Below are 18,308 nucleotides of genomic sequence, written 5' to 3' on the forward strand. Positions count from 1 at the left end.
TCCTCCCAAGGCCTAACTTCTCGTAAGCCCAGCATTTAGGGAACTATATAAATTCTTTTCACACTCCCAGCAAACCATTTAGGGCCTGAAAGAGTTTATGCACTTTTCCAACTGCCTAATTTAATAGTTGGGAGCAGCCTTAGGCACTGAGAAGACAATGGATGTTTCTTGGGAATCACTGGTGACTAAAAGTCACAGACACTATTGGCATTCTAAAGAAATTCTTGGAAGACCGAAGGGTGATACTTTCAGAGGCCTCAGTTATTACATGTTCTTACATTGTAACCATTGTTATGGTCCCACACCTTAGAGTATAGTCGGATAAATAAAACAGCAGGAAACTCTTTGATGCAGTATTGAAATTCTTTAAAATCTAGGCTTTTAATTAAAAGATATAGTGCTTTTAATTGCTTCCTCTGATCATGTATTCCAGCACTTTATTTTTGTTTCTTTGGTTTATGGTTTTCTTGTTTGTCTCTGGCCACATAGCTCATGTGATCTTAGTTTCCCAACCAGGGATCAAACCTGTGCCCCCTACTGTGAAAGCAGTCTTCTTTTTCTTTTTATGGTACTTTTTAAATTTTAACTTTTTTATTTAGTGTTGGGGTATAGCCAGTTATCAATGTTGTGATAGTTTTAGTTGGGCAGCAAAGGGACACAACCATACATATACATGGATCCATTCTCCCTTAAACTCCCCATTCATCCAGACTGCCACATGACATTGAGCAGAGTTTCATGAGAGCATGGAGTCTGAACCACCAGGGAAGTCCGTCCGTCCAGCACTTTATACTTTGGAAAAAGAAAAGAAATGATCTTCGCCTGCCTCTTCCTGCGAACTGAGGCTTGGAGCATGCAAACCCCTCAGGCTAACCTGAGCCTCAGAGTCAAGAGTTAAGATCCATTCTGGGACTCTGACTGCAGAAGCTGTTACACTTTCCATTCTATTTTCGTATAGATTGCCCCTTTTGTACTGAACAATGGTTAGTCAAGTGAGTAAGGGCATGATATCACCTTTAACAAAAATTACTCAAGCCAGCATCGGTTACTTTGCTTGTCACTCTGCCAGCTCCTTTATGTCTGTTCCTGGCCTGTGCAGCCTGAGGGCGGCTGCAGGAACTGGTGGGGAGGATATGAGTGGAGGTGGGCAGTGGGGGTGTATTTGCCTCCAGCTCCATCTCCAAGTGTCACAAGGATCGGATGGCATTTCTGGGGGAGATGAAGGGGTTGGTCAGCACTGGGGTAAAAGCACAGTGCCTTGTACAGTGAGGCAACACAGTGTCATCTGGGGGCCCCAGCCTACTAGTGGAGGGCTGCCTGCCGGGCCTTCAGCCAGTTTCCCCAGCAGTCTGACCCGTGCAGGGGTGGGATTCTTTCTCTTAGCCTCAGACTCGAACACAGAGGGGCTGTTCTCTGCACTCGCAGCTCTCAGCTTCCTGGGGGACCTGCCCCTGCCGTTGTAGACCTCGTCTTTCTCAGCGGGAAGGGTCTGGTGGTGATCTCCGTGGCCATTTGAACTGTTGGGCAAAGTGTGTGCATATTTGCAATTAGACACCTTTCATCTGACACTTTGTTTCTCACTTTTAAAAAATTATTTTTAATTGGAGGATAATTGCTTTACAGTGTTGTGCTGGTTTCTCTCGTGCAACAGCGTGAATCAGCCACCGGCGTACATATGTCCCCTCCCTCCTTAACCTGCCTCCCACCCACCCCATCCCACGCCTCTAGGCTGTCACAGACCCACTGGTGTTTTAACAAGGGAATGAGCTTAGAAAAACAGGACTCATGTCAAGAGAAACATAATTAATTTGTAAAAGAAATCTTGCTTCCATGTAAAAAGTGAATAGAAATGAAACTTCTGTTAATGGAAAGGGCCAGTGGCTTTTTAAGGCCTTCTCTGCAAAAGTTCTTATGTCCTAATAATGTGTACCAGGGAAGGGTCAAATCCATTAAAACTCTCCCAAGTGGAACAAGTGACCTGAATTACTTGTTTGCTTAAGTCAAACAGGAAAGTTCTTCTTCCTTTGAACTTAAATAATTCCAGGAAATGCAATAAAGACGCAGAGGGAGAAAGAAAGCATTGAGACAGGACTGAGTGTTCATAGTTACATAAGCTGGTAACACCTACTACCGTTTTTTATGCTTCATGCTGTTCAGAATGTTCAGACCATTCATGTTCTATGCTCTTGTTTTTCTTCTTCAAACTGATCTCTTTTCAGTTTTGTTTGTTGGAGAGCTTCAGCTTTTGAACAGAGCCCACCAAGTAGGAGTTTTTTTTTTTTCTAGTCACTGAAATAACTTTTAAGATTTTACTTTCCATATACCATCACTCCACTGTGCATTCCGTTAAAAAGTTGACTTAAGTAGCAATAAATGTTCTATTTATAATTTACTTTTTCTTCCCGTTCCAAATCTCTTTCCAGGAAATGACCCACTCATGGCCTCCTCCTTTGACAGCAATACACACGCCTAGTACAGCTGAGCCCTCCAAATTTCCTTTTCCCACAAAGGTAATTCCTTACAAGTCTAGTAGGCACTGCATCCACACCAGTGACAAGGTCTGAAGTATTGCTGTGTGCTGGATTAATCAAGTACTGTTTGTTGAACTCTTTAGAGAATAGGTTAACACTGCAATTAATTTAGCTCCTAAAGTGCTTCCTAATGCTTTCAAATGCTTCTTCACTCTTCAATTATGTCAATAAGAATGTCTTACATGTGTGTAGGATTTTGTAGAGTATGAAAGTAATCAAGACTTTATAATAAATTCTTTTTTTTTTTTAAATCTTTTCCTTAGGGGGGAACAACAGGTACAGGGGGGGAAAGTGAGGCGGCATTTCTGCTTCCTAATTCAGAATTTAGGCACATGTAGACACACATTGACACTTGTCATACCTCCTGTATTGTTTAAAAGTTTAATGTGATCAGCTACATTTGTGGTGGTTTTAATAGCAAGGTAAATTGCCAACTTAGAAGATTCTGTTGAAGTATTTGTGAACAATATTTTTAAAACATTGCCCTTTTTTTTTGGTTTTGGTTTTTGTACTTTGGGATAACCTTTAGAATATAGAAATCTCACCTCAGATCTGTGTTCAATCCAGCCTGGTATACATGCATATTGTTAACATATTATCACTATTCCTTTCTATAATGTCATTGAGATTTTAATCTACCCAAACCAGAATTTGCCATGTTATATACTAAACATATTTTCTAATGATAATTTTTTTCTTTAAAAAAATGTAATTTGTTATTGATTTTAAGGTAAAACATTACACTTTGGAAGGAAAAATGAACTGTAGGGAACAGCAGAAGAAATAAAACCCATTTTATGTAAAAATTAGATTTATCAATATTTATCAGATTTAGCAGTGGCACAACCTTGGATTTACAAACCTTAATATTTTATTAACTAGAGATTTTCATTTTTCTTTCTAGGATTCTCAGCATATCAGTTCTGCAGTCCCAAACCAAAGTAAGTAAATACGTGGAACTGATTATTGCACTGGAGAATAAAGCATGTTTTTTACTGTTTTAATATAGAAAATATTCATGGAAAATGATGAGGTTAACTTCAGCAGAGATGAGGTTAAAGCTAGGAAGGGCAAACATAAAGCTGTTCTCTAGGTGGAATTTCAGATTAATGCAAAGAGTTAATGAAAGTGTCTTACTAAAGTACCTAACAAATATAATTTGGCATTACCTGACATACGATAAATATCTCGAGAGTGACTCTAAAAGCATATACAATTACCCAGGAATTGTAAAAAAACAAATTGGAATATTTTCTGTGTTTCTTGCATTTATTTTAAACAAAAGAAATTTCTACAAGGAAGAGAACACATAGCTTCTTTAGACCTTCTGTATATATTGGCCATATAATTCGTTTTTGGTTCTTTTAAATGGATTGTAAATACTGGAGAATTCAGGAGGAAACAGAACCTTCACTGGATCTAGCCTCTCTCTTCATCTGTAACCCTTTGGTTCACTAAATTCTTTGTTTCCCAACTATATCCAAGGCATTTCAAGCCTTACAAAAATGACTGATATACTTCCAGTCATTTAGTTCATCAACATATGGTGAGTGCCCAAGTTTTGATGTATTGGTCTTCACAGGGCTTAGGGAGACCAAAGTAAGGTGTGTGGTGTGTTCATATGTGTGGGAGAAGGTTGCTCATAGATATTCCATGAAGGTAACTCTTCTTCAGATCTCTCCATCTCATTCTTTTCCCTCACTTATATTTTTCCCTTGATTATCCAATTATTTCTATTGCAAGGATTTGAGGAGAACAAAAGAGATGAGGAAAAATAAAAAATGGAATTAGTCTTTCTCTAGAATAGGGGAAGCCTATAGCCTAAGAGTCAAATCTGTTGTCCAGCTAGTTTTCGTAAAGAAGGTTTTATTAGGACACACCCATGCTCATTCATTTATCATCATGTCTCACACAATATAGCAAGCAAAGTTTAAAATAGTTCCATTGGACCTTTACAGAAAAAGTGTGCTTCTCCCCGCTCTACAGATACTGAGTAAGACCTTGTGAGTAACTCCTAACTAAATTTCTCCCCAATGCAGAGATATGGACTTGACCATCTTGCATGGTATTGGGGAGATTGGGAGATCTTTGTTTCTCAACCTCTTGGCAGCCTATCCAAAGATAGATAACAAGTGAAGTGGCACAGCTCAGCTGTGGACAGGACTGCTATGCACCCTTCTCCTTCTTGCTCCTCCACCCCTCAATTCCCCCCACCTTCTAGGGCTGCCAGTCACGCATATTATATGCCTTCCACTGAGTCACTCACAGTTTGCATGATTGCTACCTCCTGGTTTAAAAAGACCCTGTGATCCTTCAAACTGTGTGATTTCTCCTTTTAGCACAATACAGTTGAACTTTGCCGGGGGTGGAGGCCCTCCAGGCCTGTGGAACAGTGTAGGCTGAGTCCTCGTTGCCCTGATGAAGTTTTCAGATGCTGGCAGGTCATCCATAGGTCTGGGCTCAGCAGATGCTTATTACCTTGGGGTCTTTTGTGCTGCTGCCGTTCTGTCTATTGGTTCTGGAAAAGCTGGTTTGCCCCTGTGAGAACGTGGGCGGGAGTGAGAGAGGGGTGCTAGTCGGACCCAAGAGGGGTCTGGTTGTGTGCTGGTTGAAGATGGAGTGGAGTATGTGCAGATAATAGCTTTCAGAGAAGTGAAGTGTGACATCTGTTTCTCAAAGTATGCCCAACAAGCAAATTCAAATTTCATGAAAAATTAGGCTTTTGGAGTCTGTAGAGAATGAAGTGGTAAAGAATCCGCTTGCCAATGCAAGAGACAAAAGAGATGCGAGTTCGATCCCTGGGTCGTGAAGATCCCCTGGAGGTAGGCATAGCAACCCACTCCAGTATTCTTGCCTGGAGAATCCCATGAACAGAGGAGCCTGGCGGACTACAGTCCATGGTGTTGCAAAGATTCAGAGATGACTGAAGCGACTTAGGATGCATGCACACAGAAAATGAAGTATATCCCATATATACATCCCTGTATGTCCCAGGATTTATGTCCACATGTGCAAAAAAGCACAGCTGCTTGAGGATTACCAGACCCTCATGGAGCTTAGGACCTGGTCAGGATGTCTGTGTGGAAGCCCCTGTGCATGGACTTTAGCTCCTTTAATTTGTAATCCCAGCCCTAATTTGCTAGCCAGAAGGGGAAACGAACTGAAAATACTGGGTAAGAGCTGCTGCCCCCATGAGGATGAAGCCCTGAACTGCAGTTATTTAAGGGTCTTCTGGGTCATTTGTGGTTTCTCTACTCCCCGCTGTCTGAAAGGCACCCATGTTGCCATTCAGCTTCTGCGTCAGGTCCAGACACAGACACGGTCTCCCAGCTGCTCTTCAGCCTCTACACTTAACATTTCCTGTTCCTTTCTGGGTTATGTCAGGTAACACCAGCAGGTTCCTCTTTCTGAGAAATTGTTGTATTGTGCCTGGTGGCGTCTCAAAGTTTTAATGCCCCATTACGGCACTCGGAGCCCTCTGACCTCCCCAGAGCCCTTCACGTTGCCCTCCATACACTGTGCACCCCAACCTTCGCCTTTCTCATCTGCACCATTTCAATTGCTCCCACGTTTCCTGCCTTCCTTCACATCGTCTCTTCTGCTTGAGGGCCTTCTTCGCCCTCATCTCCCGCTTGCCCGCAGTCATTTCTGTCAAAAATCTCACCCATCCTTTGCAACACACTTAATTTTGTTTCTTTTCTGATTTGCCTTCTTTCGTCATGACCAGTGGTGTGATGCATCTCTAGATTCCCGGGACGTTTCATTTAGATGATCGGTTTGTGTGCGGATCTCTCACTGCCTAGGTTGTAGATGCGCGTTCCCGGTTGCTGTCCCTCCGTCAGCTGTACACTCATCGAGGACGGGGGCAAATGTCTTGAGCATCTAGGTGTCTATAAGAGGCAGTTTGTGACCAGCAGTTGAATGAATGAATCGGGGGTGTTGAATGATGGGGGGACAGGTGGGAGCACATGAAAGAGAGTGCTAGCAAATCGCTGATGGATGTGTGACATCAAACCAGGTGGGGTGGCGTCACGGTGCTTCTACAGGAGCCCCCGTCAGCGGACCCCAAGAGAGTCTTCTGTGGGGTCGGCTGGCCAGGCAGCACTCTCAGGGTTTTTCAGTTCTGAGTAAGCCTTCTCTCAAGATGTAACATAAATGTTATTTTATAATAGCTCTCTGTTGACAAAATTTAAGTGTACTAAGTGTTTTTAGGTGAAAAGGTGGTGGGAAATAGCAGGGAAAAAATGAGGGGGTTTATAACTAACAGTCTCATGAATTTGTCATTGTGCTCATCTGATCATTTTTCCCTCCTCCACAGAACAATATGATACATCTTCTAAAACTCACAGTAACTCTCAGCAGGGAACATCGTAAGTAACATGCTTTTGTTTATTAAAAGTTTATAATGTTATAATTTCCCATGTAAATCTGTTGCTTAGATCCCCCCTCCCCCCTTGCTTTTAAAAGATGACTCATAAAACACTGCTGAGTTGTGAAGGGAAGAAATGACCTACATTTCTACTGGGGTTAAGTTCTCCTGTTGAAAGTTGAGGCACCTTAAGCATTTGCTAAGGGGGTTTTCTCAAAAAGAAAGGCATTTGAGCCATTATTTACATGTTAACCCTGGAAAACAGAAGGTTTTAGCTTTATAAATTTCAGTCTTAAAATAGCTTTAGCTTTTGGAAGCAAATTGTGGGGGGGATGTACACAGTTTCAGACTTAATGCCACTTTTTTGGCCTCGTTTTAACTACTAAAGAATGTCTTGCTGCCCAGCTGTTCTTTATTAAGGCCAAGTAAGTCCAGATATGTTTGGGGTTTTTGAAACAGTTGAAACTACATAGTAGAGATTTTTAAACCAGCGTTTTGACCTAATTTGTCATTTCTTGGTGGTATTGAACTAATAATTCTTTCCATGACTAGCAGTGGTTCAGCTAGTGAGTGAGGAGATCTTTCTCGCCTCAGATATTTGATCAGTTAACTAACAGCATTGCTTGTCTCCGAGGACTTCAACTTTCTTCTCATTTTAAGGCCTAGTATTTGTCCATGCATTTTTGGAAGGCGGTGCTGTGCTGGATTGAATATTTTGGAAACTATATAGTTGAGGCAAAGAGATTGTTTTCTCTCTTCACCATGACTGAATATGAGACTGGGTAAAATAAGTATTTCCAGAGCCAGGTCCTCGATGTAGTTACTTTCACTTCTTGATGGTAAAGTAAGGAAAAAAAAATTTTGTTGTTGTTGTTGAAAAGCTAAATTTATTATAGTTTCCAGGTTGGATTTGGGTGTATAATAAAAATCTGTTGATTAATTTTTGCTCTATTTTCCTTTACTAGAAAAAAAAATTAACCCTATGTTAGTTATTCTTTGCCTTTTGTTGTTGTTTTTGCCTTTTCTTTTTCCCTTTCTTTTTGCTTAAAAAAAAAAAAAAAAAAAAAAAAAAGGTTTTCTTACTCCTGTGTTCTGAAGATCAAGAACCACTGCCTTAGATTGCATTTAGAGGTGCAGGTGGTTGGTTAAGCCAGTTGGTGGCTGGTGAAGGATTGACAGGACACCTCCAGGGACCACACTTGCAATAACCCTGTGGATGCTTTGTGACTTCCCTCAGGTTGTACACCTTGTGCTCTTGGTGTGATGGTTGGTAGTAAAGCCACATAGACCATAAGAGGACCCAGCTAATGTCTTTACTGGGGGCAGCGAGGGAAGGCAAGTTGAAGTGCTTGCAGCCCTTCAAGAACCTGGCAATAAGAACAGAGACAAGGAGCTCCCTGAGCAGCAGAGCGAGTGGGGGCAGCTGCACCTAAGGAAGGAAGGGGCTGTGTCCTGGGCTGGTGTGTAGAGGGAGAAAGGCCCCTGGATCTGACCTGGTCCGAGCTGCCCCTGCCCACTCCGTTTTCCATCAGCTTTCAGACTGAGGTCATTCGTAGGGACTCAGAGCATTTTCTGTGACCATTTTGCTACTTGGGGTTTCTTTCCTGATGAAGTGAGTTAAACCACAGAAATCAGAGGTTCCTGCAAGTTTATCACAGATATGCTCATATCCTGTGACACGTGTAGTGTTTTATTTTTTAATTTGAACATTTTAAAATAATTTATACGTGTATTTATTTTTTGGCTATGCTGGCTCTTTGTAGCTGTGCAAGGGCTTTCTCTAGTTGCAGCGAGCAGGGACTACTCTCTAGTTGTGGTGCCTGGGCTTCTCGCTGCCGTGGCTTCTCTTACTGCTTCTCTACGGCACTCGGCCTCAAATGTTGTGGTGCGCCGGCTTAGCTGCCCCGTGGCATGTGGAATCTTCCCGGACCAGGGATCGAACCTGTGTCCCCTGCATTGGCAGGCGGATTCCTAACCACTGGACCAGTGGGGAAGTCCCTGTAGTGTTTTCTGGATAAAAACTATTGCTTTGCCATGTATAAAATTAACCTAGAGAAGAACATTTGTTTTGATCCTAATAGATTTGGAGAAGGGAGGAAAGCAGGGCCTGGTGCAGGCAGAGAGGACAAGAGTGATGTCGGAGAGAGAAATCTTGAGGCTGGATGAATACGGTGGGTTGTATGCCCAGGGGGTTGGCAGTATTGATTAGCACCAAAATGAAATGTCCCTATGGGGAAGAGAATCACTTTTATGGAGATTGGATGACAGCAGAGTCCCAGTTAATTCTGTCGAGTGCCAGTGTTGTTTCAGAGTTAGTATGGTAGATCTCTTAGCGCTCACAGGTTCGTTTGATCTTGGGTCAGCCTGAGGGTTCTTGACAAGCAGTTAAACTGTCTGAGTGACACAGAGCCTGGCAGGGAGACCGTCTAATGCACTTTGGATGTCAGGAAAGAAGATGTTAATTTCAGGGTCATGTGTACTTTGGTTTTAAAAATCAATCTAGGTCTTAATACTTTTTCTTTCAGAGTTCGTAGTACTCGGGACTCCTTACAAAAGTGGAGTGGTGCTTATAGAAGCGAGAAAAGACCTGGCACTGGAGAATAAGCTGTGGAGGGTCTGTGTTAACTTTTAACATCTGTCCAGACTTGGGCGCGGGTGGGCAGTAGCCAGGTGGTAGAAGAATGTAGGTGTGAAAGAAATGTCTTGAATCCGTTACGTTTAATCTCTGTAGGTGAAACTCTAGTTAGCTGTCAAGTGATGAGTTTGTTGTACCACATAACACAAGGAAGGAATTAGCTAGGAATCCAATGCTATTTGCCCCCAAGTTTAGGGGAGGGGATGTTGATTTAAGGGCTCCTAGCTTTGGAATTCTCTCCCTTTCCAAGACTTAGGTCTGTTGAGTTCTCAGGGCCCAGTACAAAGTATTTCCTTTTTCTGCTGCTTTGCCCTTTGGGCTTCCCAGGTGGCTCAGTGATAAAGAATCTGCCTGCCAAGCAGGAGAGATGGGTTCAGTCCCTGGGACGGGAAGATCCCGTGGAGGAGGGCATGGCAACCCACTCCAGTATTCTTGCCTGGAGAATCCCATGGACGGAGGAGCCTGGTGGGCTACAGTCCATGGGGTCGCAGAGTTGACTATCACTTACTGACAACAGCAACATTATTTCCTTCAGGTGTGTGATTGTGGTTAGTACATTCAGACAGTTTCCTAATATCAGTGCTTTCGCCAGCCTTTCAAAAGGGATAACATGCTAATGTTTTAGAAACTATACAGCAGTTGATGGGCATTGTTGTGACCGACTTGCTTCTCCTTCCCACCTGCTACCTCCCCCCACATTGCCAAGTCCTAACTAGATGGTGCCCTCCTTTCTGCTTGTTTTTGCTTCAGAAATCATCAGTTAGAGAAATGAGCAATTACAGCAATTTGAAAAAATTTTTTTTAATTTATTTATTTACAACTGTGCTGGGTCTTTATTGCTGCACAGCATGTGGAATCTTCCTGGATCCAGCGATCAGACCCATGTCTCCTGCATTGGCAGGTAAATTCTTTACCACTGAGTCACCAGGGAAGCCCAGCAATTTGAAATTTTTATTGCTTACTTGGAACATTTCTTTCCACATGAGGGCAAGCATTTGAACCTAAAGACTGGGGTTAGGATTGTCCCGGAAGTTCGATCAGGCTTCACTGGTGGCTCAGATGGTAAAGTATCCATCTGCCAATGCAGGAGACTCAGGGTTCAATCCCTGGGTTTCGAAGATCCCCTGGAGAAGGGAATGGCAACCTATCCCAGTATTCTGGCCTGGAGAATTCCGTGGACGGAGGAGCCTGGCATGCTGCTATCCATAAAGTCACAAATTAACACAACATTATAAGTCAGCTGAACTTCAATTAACAAAAAAGGTTGTGTTTTATGAACGTGTCTCACCTGAGATCTTTATATCACTTGACAGCTCTGACTTAAAGGGCTATTTGCTGATAAATGTTTGGAAGAAGTATTAACAGTAGAAGTTACCCTAAGGGGCTGAACTTATAAATTATTTGTCCTTGAGAGTATACCCCTGTCCCTTATTCACAGTTCTTCAGCTCTTTTGTAAACAAGGAACATTTATTTGTGCTGGTCAGTGATACATTTGTACATCTACAGTAAACCTTCAGCTTCTCAGAATGTAAATAAAGAGCTTTTCATTACTAATCATAATTCTTGGTTCTCAAATATCTGGCATTGCTGGAAGAAGATGCACTTTGCTTTTATTCCCAACTGAATAAGTAATTGTGAATCCAAAGTTACTGGTATTCATAATTATTTTAGTGACGTAGATATAGAAGAAAATGTTCTGTTTCTCAAGAGAAAAAAAGTAGAGGTATTAAATGAAAGAGAATAAGGAATATAGCTTTTTTTTTTTTTAATGAGTTACTATTAGCCATGCTATGGAGATGTCAGAAATTATAATACTGGGTACTGAAAAATTTCCATGCTTGAGTGAAAGCAAACAAATGGTCATTCTGAACAGTGTTTGAAAAATTTGCTTATTTCAGAATTATAGTTACCGCAGCACATAAACCAATATTTGGAAAATGGTAAAATTCCCAAATGCAGAAGCACCTCCTTTCACGGTAGAATTACAGTCTTTTGGAATAGTCAATTTAATTCTTGGATTTCTGGCTTTAGTAGACCATATTCTAGGATCTCTTGCAGGACAACATTTAACTTAACATTGTATACAAATTTATGCTAGGGACTTGCATAATATTGAAGGGATTTTCTGGTGAAGCTATGAAGTGGAGCCTATATATATTTTTATATTAACTTTTTGGCGGTGCTGGGTCTTCATTGCTGCATGTGGGCTTTCTCTAGTTATAATGCTTAGGCTTCTCATTGCGATGACGTCTCTTGTCTCAGCACGCAGGCTCCAGGCACACGGGCTTCTGGAGTTGCGGCATGTGGGCCAGTAGTTGCCCCAAGGCATGTGGACGTCTCTCGGACCAGTTATTGAACCTGTGTCCCCTGATTTGGCAGATGGATTCTTAACCACTGGACCTCCAGGGAAGTCCAGAGCATATTTTAAGTAATTATAAAAAATACTCCTAAAGTGCTGGACAGTCGTCTTCTCCAAAGTATTCCCCTTGGATCTATATATATTTCCCAAATGATGGCTTGAACTATTCTGGGAGTACCCCTTTAGGATAATATATACTTGGTCTTAGACCAAAGGTCAAATAAAATGGACAAGAAGAATAAGTTTATCAAGTGCCTGTTGTACAGTAGGTATTACATAAATGAGTTTGTTTATGTTCTGCATAAGAAAAATCATTCTCATTCTCTAACATGCTTTGACCCTAATCATATAAATATTATTCTCTGGGCTTGATGCCAGGCAATTTGGAGGTGCTTCCAAAAGTTGCCTCCATTCATCCATTCAGTACTTAAATCTTAAACACATTCTGTGTGGCTGGTGCTTGGGGAAACAGTAGCCAACAAGATAAAGTCCTTGTCTTCCATGTCTATGCAGGTGGCATAGAATACAAACTAGGTGATGTGATAGGGACAGTCTTGAGGAGGCATTTGGGGTGGTGGTGGTGTTGATACTTCTGGGAGGCTAAGGAAAGTCTCTCAGAGAAGGTGGCATTTGATCTGGAACCTGAATGGTGAGAGGGAGGCAGATAATACTTGCCACCTTAAAAGGGGCTTGATGGGCTGCAGGCTCTGAAGGCATTTGAAAACCAAGGAAATCAACCCTGAATGTTCACTGAAGGGATGATGCTGAAGCTCCAGTATACTTTGGCCATGTGATGCAAAGAGCTGACTCATTGGAAAAGACCCTGATGCTGGGTAAGATTGATGGCAGAAGGAGAAGGGGCCAGCAGAGGATGAGATTGCTAGATAGCATCATTGACTCAATGGACATGAGTTTGAGCAAACTCTGGAAGAGAACGGAGGACAGAGGAGCCAGGTATGCTGCAGTCCATGGAGTTGCAAAGAGTCAAACATGACTGAGTGACTGAGCAGCAACAATTCTTATTGGAAGTGACTCAGTTCAGTTTAGTCGCTCAGTCGTGTCTGACTTTGCAACCACCTGGACTACAGCACACCAGGCTTCCCTGTCCATCACCAACTCCCAGAGCTTGCTCAAAACTCATGTTCATCGAGTAAGTGATGCCATCCAACCACCTCATCCTCTGTCCAAAAGCATCAATTCTTCAGCGCTCAGCTTTCTTTATAGTCCAACTCGAACATCCACACATGACTACTGAAAAAACCATAGCTTTGACTAGATGGTCCTTTGTTGGCAAAGTAATGTCTCTGCTTTTTAATATGCTATCTAGGGTCTAGTGAAAGTGACTACTTTGAAATAATTATTTGCATATGGAAGACATGGCTTCTAGGGTGTCCTTAGGGTCTATTTAAGTCTTATTTTTAATCATATTGCTAATTTGCTTGAGTAAGTGACCCCAGAGTTTGCCCACTCAGCCACCCTGCAGAGGCCTCTGAGACCTATAGCCTACCTCTTCACCTCCTTCTTTATGCTCCCCAACACCCCGAATACACACACACACACTTCCACTCTGGCCACACTGGCCTTCCTCCTGCGCCCTAATCACCCTCCCCCATTTCTTGCACTGTGTTCCCTTCTCCTCTCAGTCCCCTCCTTGGATGTCATCCCTTCATCTGTCCAGTCTTCCCTAACTAACCTGATGTAGGACAACAGCCTATAGCCATCTTTTTCTCTTATGCTTTTCTCCCCTCTGCAGGCTTGTTACACATTGAGAAAGAATGTAGTTTGGTTACTTACCTGCCTTCCCTGGGCTCTGAGTGCACAAGACGGGGATTTCTGTCTGCTTAGAGTTGTATCCCTGAAGTCCAGAGCAGGGCCTGGCACATAGTAAATACTCAGAATAAATAAAGAAGGAGAAAACATTGCACATAAACTTGATTAAATACCTATAAGCAACATTTAATAGAATATCATTTTCAGTAATCATTTTTCTAGATTTTGTTTCCAGTTGTCTAGAATGTCATCTTGTACTAGTATCTTATTTATCATACTTAATGACTTAATCTTATTTATTAACTTCAGTGGGCTTCCCTGGTGGCTCAGACGGTAAAGAATCTGCTTGCAGTGCAGACCTGGGTTTGATCCCTGGGTTGGGAATGGCTATCCACTCCAGTATTCTTGCCTGGAGAATCCTATGGATGAAAGAACATATCTGGCTATGGTCCATAGGGTCACAAAGAACTGGACATGATGGAGCTTTTAACACACACAGACTTCAGCTTTTCCCTCATTTATACTCTTGTGATTTTTCTCATGTCCTTGTTTGACTTCAGAAAATCTTCACTTCATCCATGGAGTTTAAATAATCTTTCACACCTCTAGCTTGCCTTTTTTTTTTTTTTTTTTGCCTTATTAACCTTAAGGTCACATACTGTAGTGAATCATGTATCCAGTCACTTTTCCCTCTGCCCTATTAGCCCACCATCTCCCATAGACGGTCTCTCCTAAACTTGAATTCTGCCAATTACCGTCACCATTTGGACAGTCTCCAGTTTTATGTTGTGTCGCAGTGTCTTAGGGGCTCCGCTTTTTCATTTTTAAAACTTTATGGTATGTGGAGCCCTCTAAATAACTTGTCACCTCCCATCACCTCCTGCACAAAGCATTTGCAGTCCTTATTTCTGCCCTTCCAAAAAAGAAATCAAATCCTGATGTAATTTAAACATTTGGGAAATATGAGAATTGTGCAGGTTTACACGTTCTCACATGCTCATTAGTGGTTTTTGAAAAGTACATATCACTTCATTTGCATTATGGGCACACCTAATGCCAGGGTGGTGACATTAATCGCAAGCAACTACTTTGAGCTTGCCTCCACTTGCTCTTTTCCAAATCAAAGGTATGGCCCGATCATAGGAAATGTTAAGCTAAGAAATCAGTGTATTGAAAGAGTTTGGGGTTCTGAATTAAGATGTTACAGCATATTGGCAGTTGAAGCTTTGGGTAAGCCTAGTACTAAGGGATAGTAAGAGAATAAAGGCTTGTCTGGTGTGTCTTCACACAGTACCATCAGGCTCTGAGCTGCTGAAGCATGCCTGCTGGAACCTGTATGCAGCTCTTTCAGCTTTGCAGAACAGCTGTCTGAAGAATGCATTTGTTTCAAAGGGGTTTGAGGATTGTTTGTAACCCTTCAGTAAGAAGTTTACTTAACCGATCATGTAAAATGTGGTTAAACCTACATGGTAGTTCAAAGAGTCGCTTTACCTGAGCATTTGCTTTCTTTTGAACAGTGCCAGGCCTGGCCATATGGTTCCCTATGCTTTGAAATAAATTTTTTTTCCCCTTAGAGTTTGGAAATGAAATTCGTTACTTGATCAGTTTAAATAGTATGTAAACTAGTCCATCCTAAAGGAAATCAGTCCTGAATATTCATTGAAAGGACTGATGCTGAAGCTGAAACTCCCATACTTTGGCCACCTGATGCAAAGAACTGACTCATTTGAAAAGACCCTGATGCTGGAAAGGATTGAAGGCAGGAGGAGAATAGGGTATTCATTTTATTCCAGCAGTATAGTTCTTACTTTCTTTTAAACCAGAGTCTTTCTCTCAGTGGCTTCTGGCACTTAGTGTTCATGCTCTCAGTTAGGTTTTTTAACCACTGTCCTATGTTGGCCAGAGCTAGGAGATGGTATCCAATGAAACGGCTTTTGCATGCCAGCTCCAGCATATAACCAACTTCATGATTTTAGGCAAGTTAGGCGGCTATTCTGAGCTGTTTCTTCATCCCTTAGGATGTGAGGGGGTGATCAGAGCCAGCCCATGGGGTTGTGCATAAAATCAGTGCAAGTTCAGATCACAGAAAGGGCACAGCTATGTGGTACTGTTACTTAATCAGCAAAAGGGATGCTGTTTATTCAACCAGTTTCTTAGGCTGCCTGCCAAGTTCTAGATAAAATATGAAGGCAAAAATGACTTGAACCTACCTCAGAAAAACTTACAGTTCAGTCTGGCCCTTGGGTCTTATGTTTCTTAACTTAGGTTTTATTAGTATGAAGGAGACTAGATCTAGGAGGTTTGCGTCTCGTTTAGTCGGTGCAGAGGTGCTCACCCAAATGTGCTGTAATTTTTCATCTTGACATTAAAAGACCAGTCTATTGCATATATCAATAGAGTGTAGTATATGAAGAATAGCATGCTGCTGCTGCTGCTGCTAAGTCGCTTCAGTCGTGTCCGACTCTGTGCAACCCACCAGGCTCCCCCGTCCCTGGGATTCTCCAGGCAAGAAGACTTTAGTGGGTTGCCATTTCCTCCAGTACATGAAAGTGAAAAGTGAAAGTGAAGTGGCTCAGTCGTGTCTGACTCTTAGCGACCCCATGAACTGCAGCCCATCAGGCTCCTCCATCCATGGGATTTTCCAGGCAAGAGTACTAGAGTGGGGTGCCATTAATCTATCTTATATGAAGATCCTAAAGCATAATTGGTATGGTAATTTAGTGATATGCATGGCCTCAAATTCAGATAGTTGCGGCACAAGTAGGGGAGTTTAGCAACTGATCCCTTTAAGCATAACACCTCTACCTGTCTTCAAGTTACATTTTTTCCCAACTATATAGATTCTGTTTTAAAAAAATTATAATGGCATTGATGTTTAATTTTCTTCATTAACAAAACTTGGTCATGTTTTTTAAGTAACCTTTTTTCTTTTTAGAGATACAATACATGTTTGTTATCCGAAACATGAGAAAATATTTCTTTCCCAACTACTGATTTATATTGAGCTAACCATTGCTAATGATAGAATAAACCTTGGTTTCTGGAAGATTCTGTGGCTACTGTTGGCTGAGTTGCAAGACATACACTATGTCTGCTGACTCTTGTGTCAAATAAATGATGCCCATGAATTTCGATCAAGTGAAATGTTGGATTGGCCATTAAGTTGATTCATGCTTTCCTGTAAGATGGCATGGACAACCCAAAGGAACTTCTTGGCCAACCTAATACCACGTGTAAATCCTTAGTACATCCTACATAAGTGTTTGGTTTTGTTTGACCTTATTGGTTTCTTCTCTCTCTCTCTCTTTTGTTTTTCTTTTTGAGTTAATGCTTCCTTGGAGATATCTTTAGCGGTCTCTTTCACAGGTCACTATCGGTCAGCCCTTTCGGTCTTGAATAACCTGCAGGCCTGTTTTGTTCTCATCTGCCTACCTAATACTCGGAAGTGGAGAAGGATCTAGGAGCATTTTTACAGTCCCTTTTCATTCCCTCAGAGCAAGTAGAGTAAAAGTCAGAACAAGTACCTTCTGAGTTACTGAACATACAGTATCTTATATACTTTCTGACTTGAGAGTATCTATGCACAGAAGCTCGGCATTCAGTAGCTAAGCAAACAAAGTTTTTAGCTAGTCCTCTGCTTGCAACAGGAAGTGTGGTTGGATTACATGATCATTGATGTTTCAGGAAATTAAGGCAAATCAGCTTTATACAAAACAAACCCAATGAGTGGGAAACAAAGAGGTCCATTTACTGTGGTTTTGTTGTTGCTGGTTTATATTGAATATACTTTGCCAGGGTTTTTTTCCCCCCCTAGTTATATTATATCTAACATTTCTTCCAAAGATATATCTTTTTTTAATTTATTTTTTTTATTGAAGGATAATTGCTTTACACAAAGATATATCTTTTATCTTCTGCTTGTGTATATCCCAGCCAGGCTGTTCTTAAAGCAGTAAACCTATTGAGTGACTTTTTCTTGTACATCATTATGATTGCTGCTGCCAAGTTCTGCATCTGAAGGCTTTGTCTTCTAGCCTTGCTAAAATAGGATTTTAGCTTCTACTTGGTAAATATTGGGCTTCCCAGGTGGCAGGAGATGCAGAAGACTCGGGTTCGATCCCTGGGTTGGAAAGATCCCCTGGAGGAGGAAATGGCAACCCACTTCAATATTCTTGCCTGGAGAAACCCATGGACAGAGGAACCTAGTGGGCTACAGTCTGAAGGATTGCAACGAGTCGGACACGACTAAAAACACATAGATGAATATTGAGCAAGGTCTACATTTACAAGTGGCTAACAGTTTTCATTTTTTGAAAACTTATCACAAGATGTTTTTCAGTGCATTTGTTGGTGAAAATAAGTCCTTGGCAGAATTACGACATTGCACATAGGGGGTCATTTTGAAAGAGCCAAGTTTTATCCTTTACTTTCATTAGAAAATAAAGTGATTTTTTTTTTACCATAGATTCCCCCCAAAATAATGCCTGCTTACTTCAGTGGCAGGTTAGTGACTGAACAATGAGTTTGCAATAAAAATTGTTGGTAAGAATATTGAAGAGGTATTTTTAGAAGTACTGAAGGATTGTAGCTTCTATATAATTTGCTTTTTGGAACATCACTAATACTCCCTATTTTTTTCCCCC

At 41.6% G+C, this 18,308-nt stretch overlaps 1 protein-coding gene across 7 annotated transcripts in view; it reads left to right on the top strand.

Annotated features, from left to right (window-relative positions):
- AFF1 (AF4/FMR2 family member 1) overlaps positions 1-18,308 on the top strand; it is a 200,044-nt gene that overhangs the window by 143,937 nt on the left and 37,799 nt on the right. For 6 of the 7 annotated variants that reach the window (XM_018049701.1, XM_018049702.1, XM_018049706.1 and 3 more), the window contains 3 exons: positions 2,424-2,510; positions 3,436-3,472; positions 6,850-6,901. In XM_018049701.1, the coding sequence (XP_017905190.1) occupies positions 2,424-2,510; positions 3,436-3,472; positions 6,850-6,901 (176 nt within the window). The remainder of the gene's footprint in view (positions 1-2,423; positions 2,511-3,435; positions 3,473-6,849; positions 6,902-18,308) is intronic. The other variant, XM_018049705.1, reaches the window with a different exon arrangement.

The sequence above is a fragment of the Capra hircus genome, chromosome 6, assembly GCF_001704415.2.
Source record: "Capra hircus breed San Clemente chromosome 6, ASM170441v1, whole genome shotgun sequence".
In the NCBI taxonomy this organism is placed as follows: Eukaryota; Metazoa; Chordata; class Mammalia; order Artiodactyla; family Bovidae; genus Capra; species Capra hircus.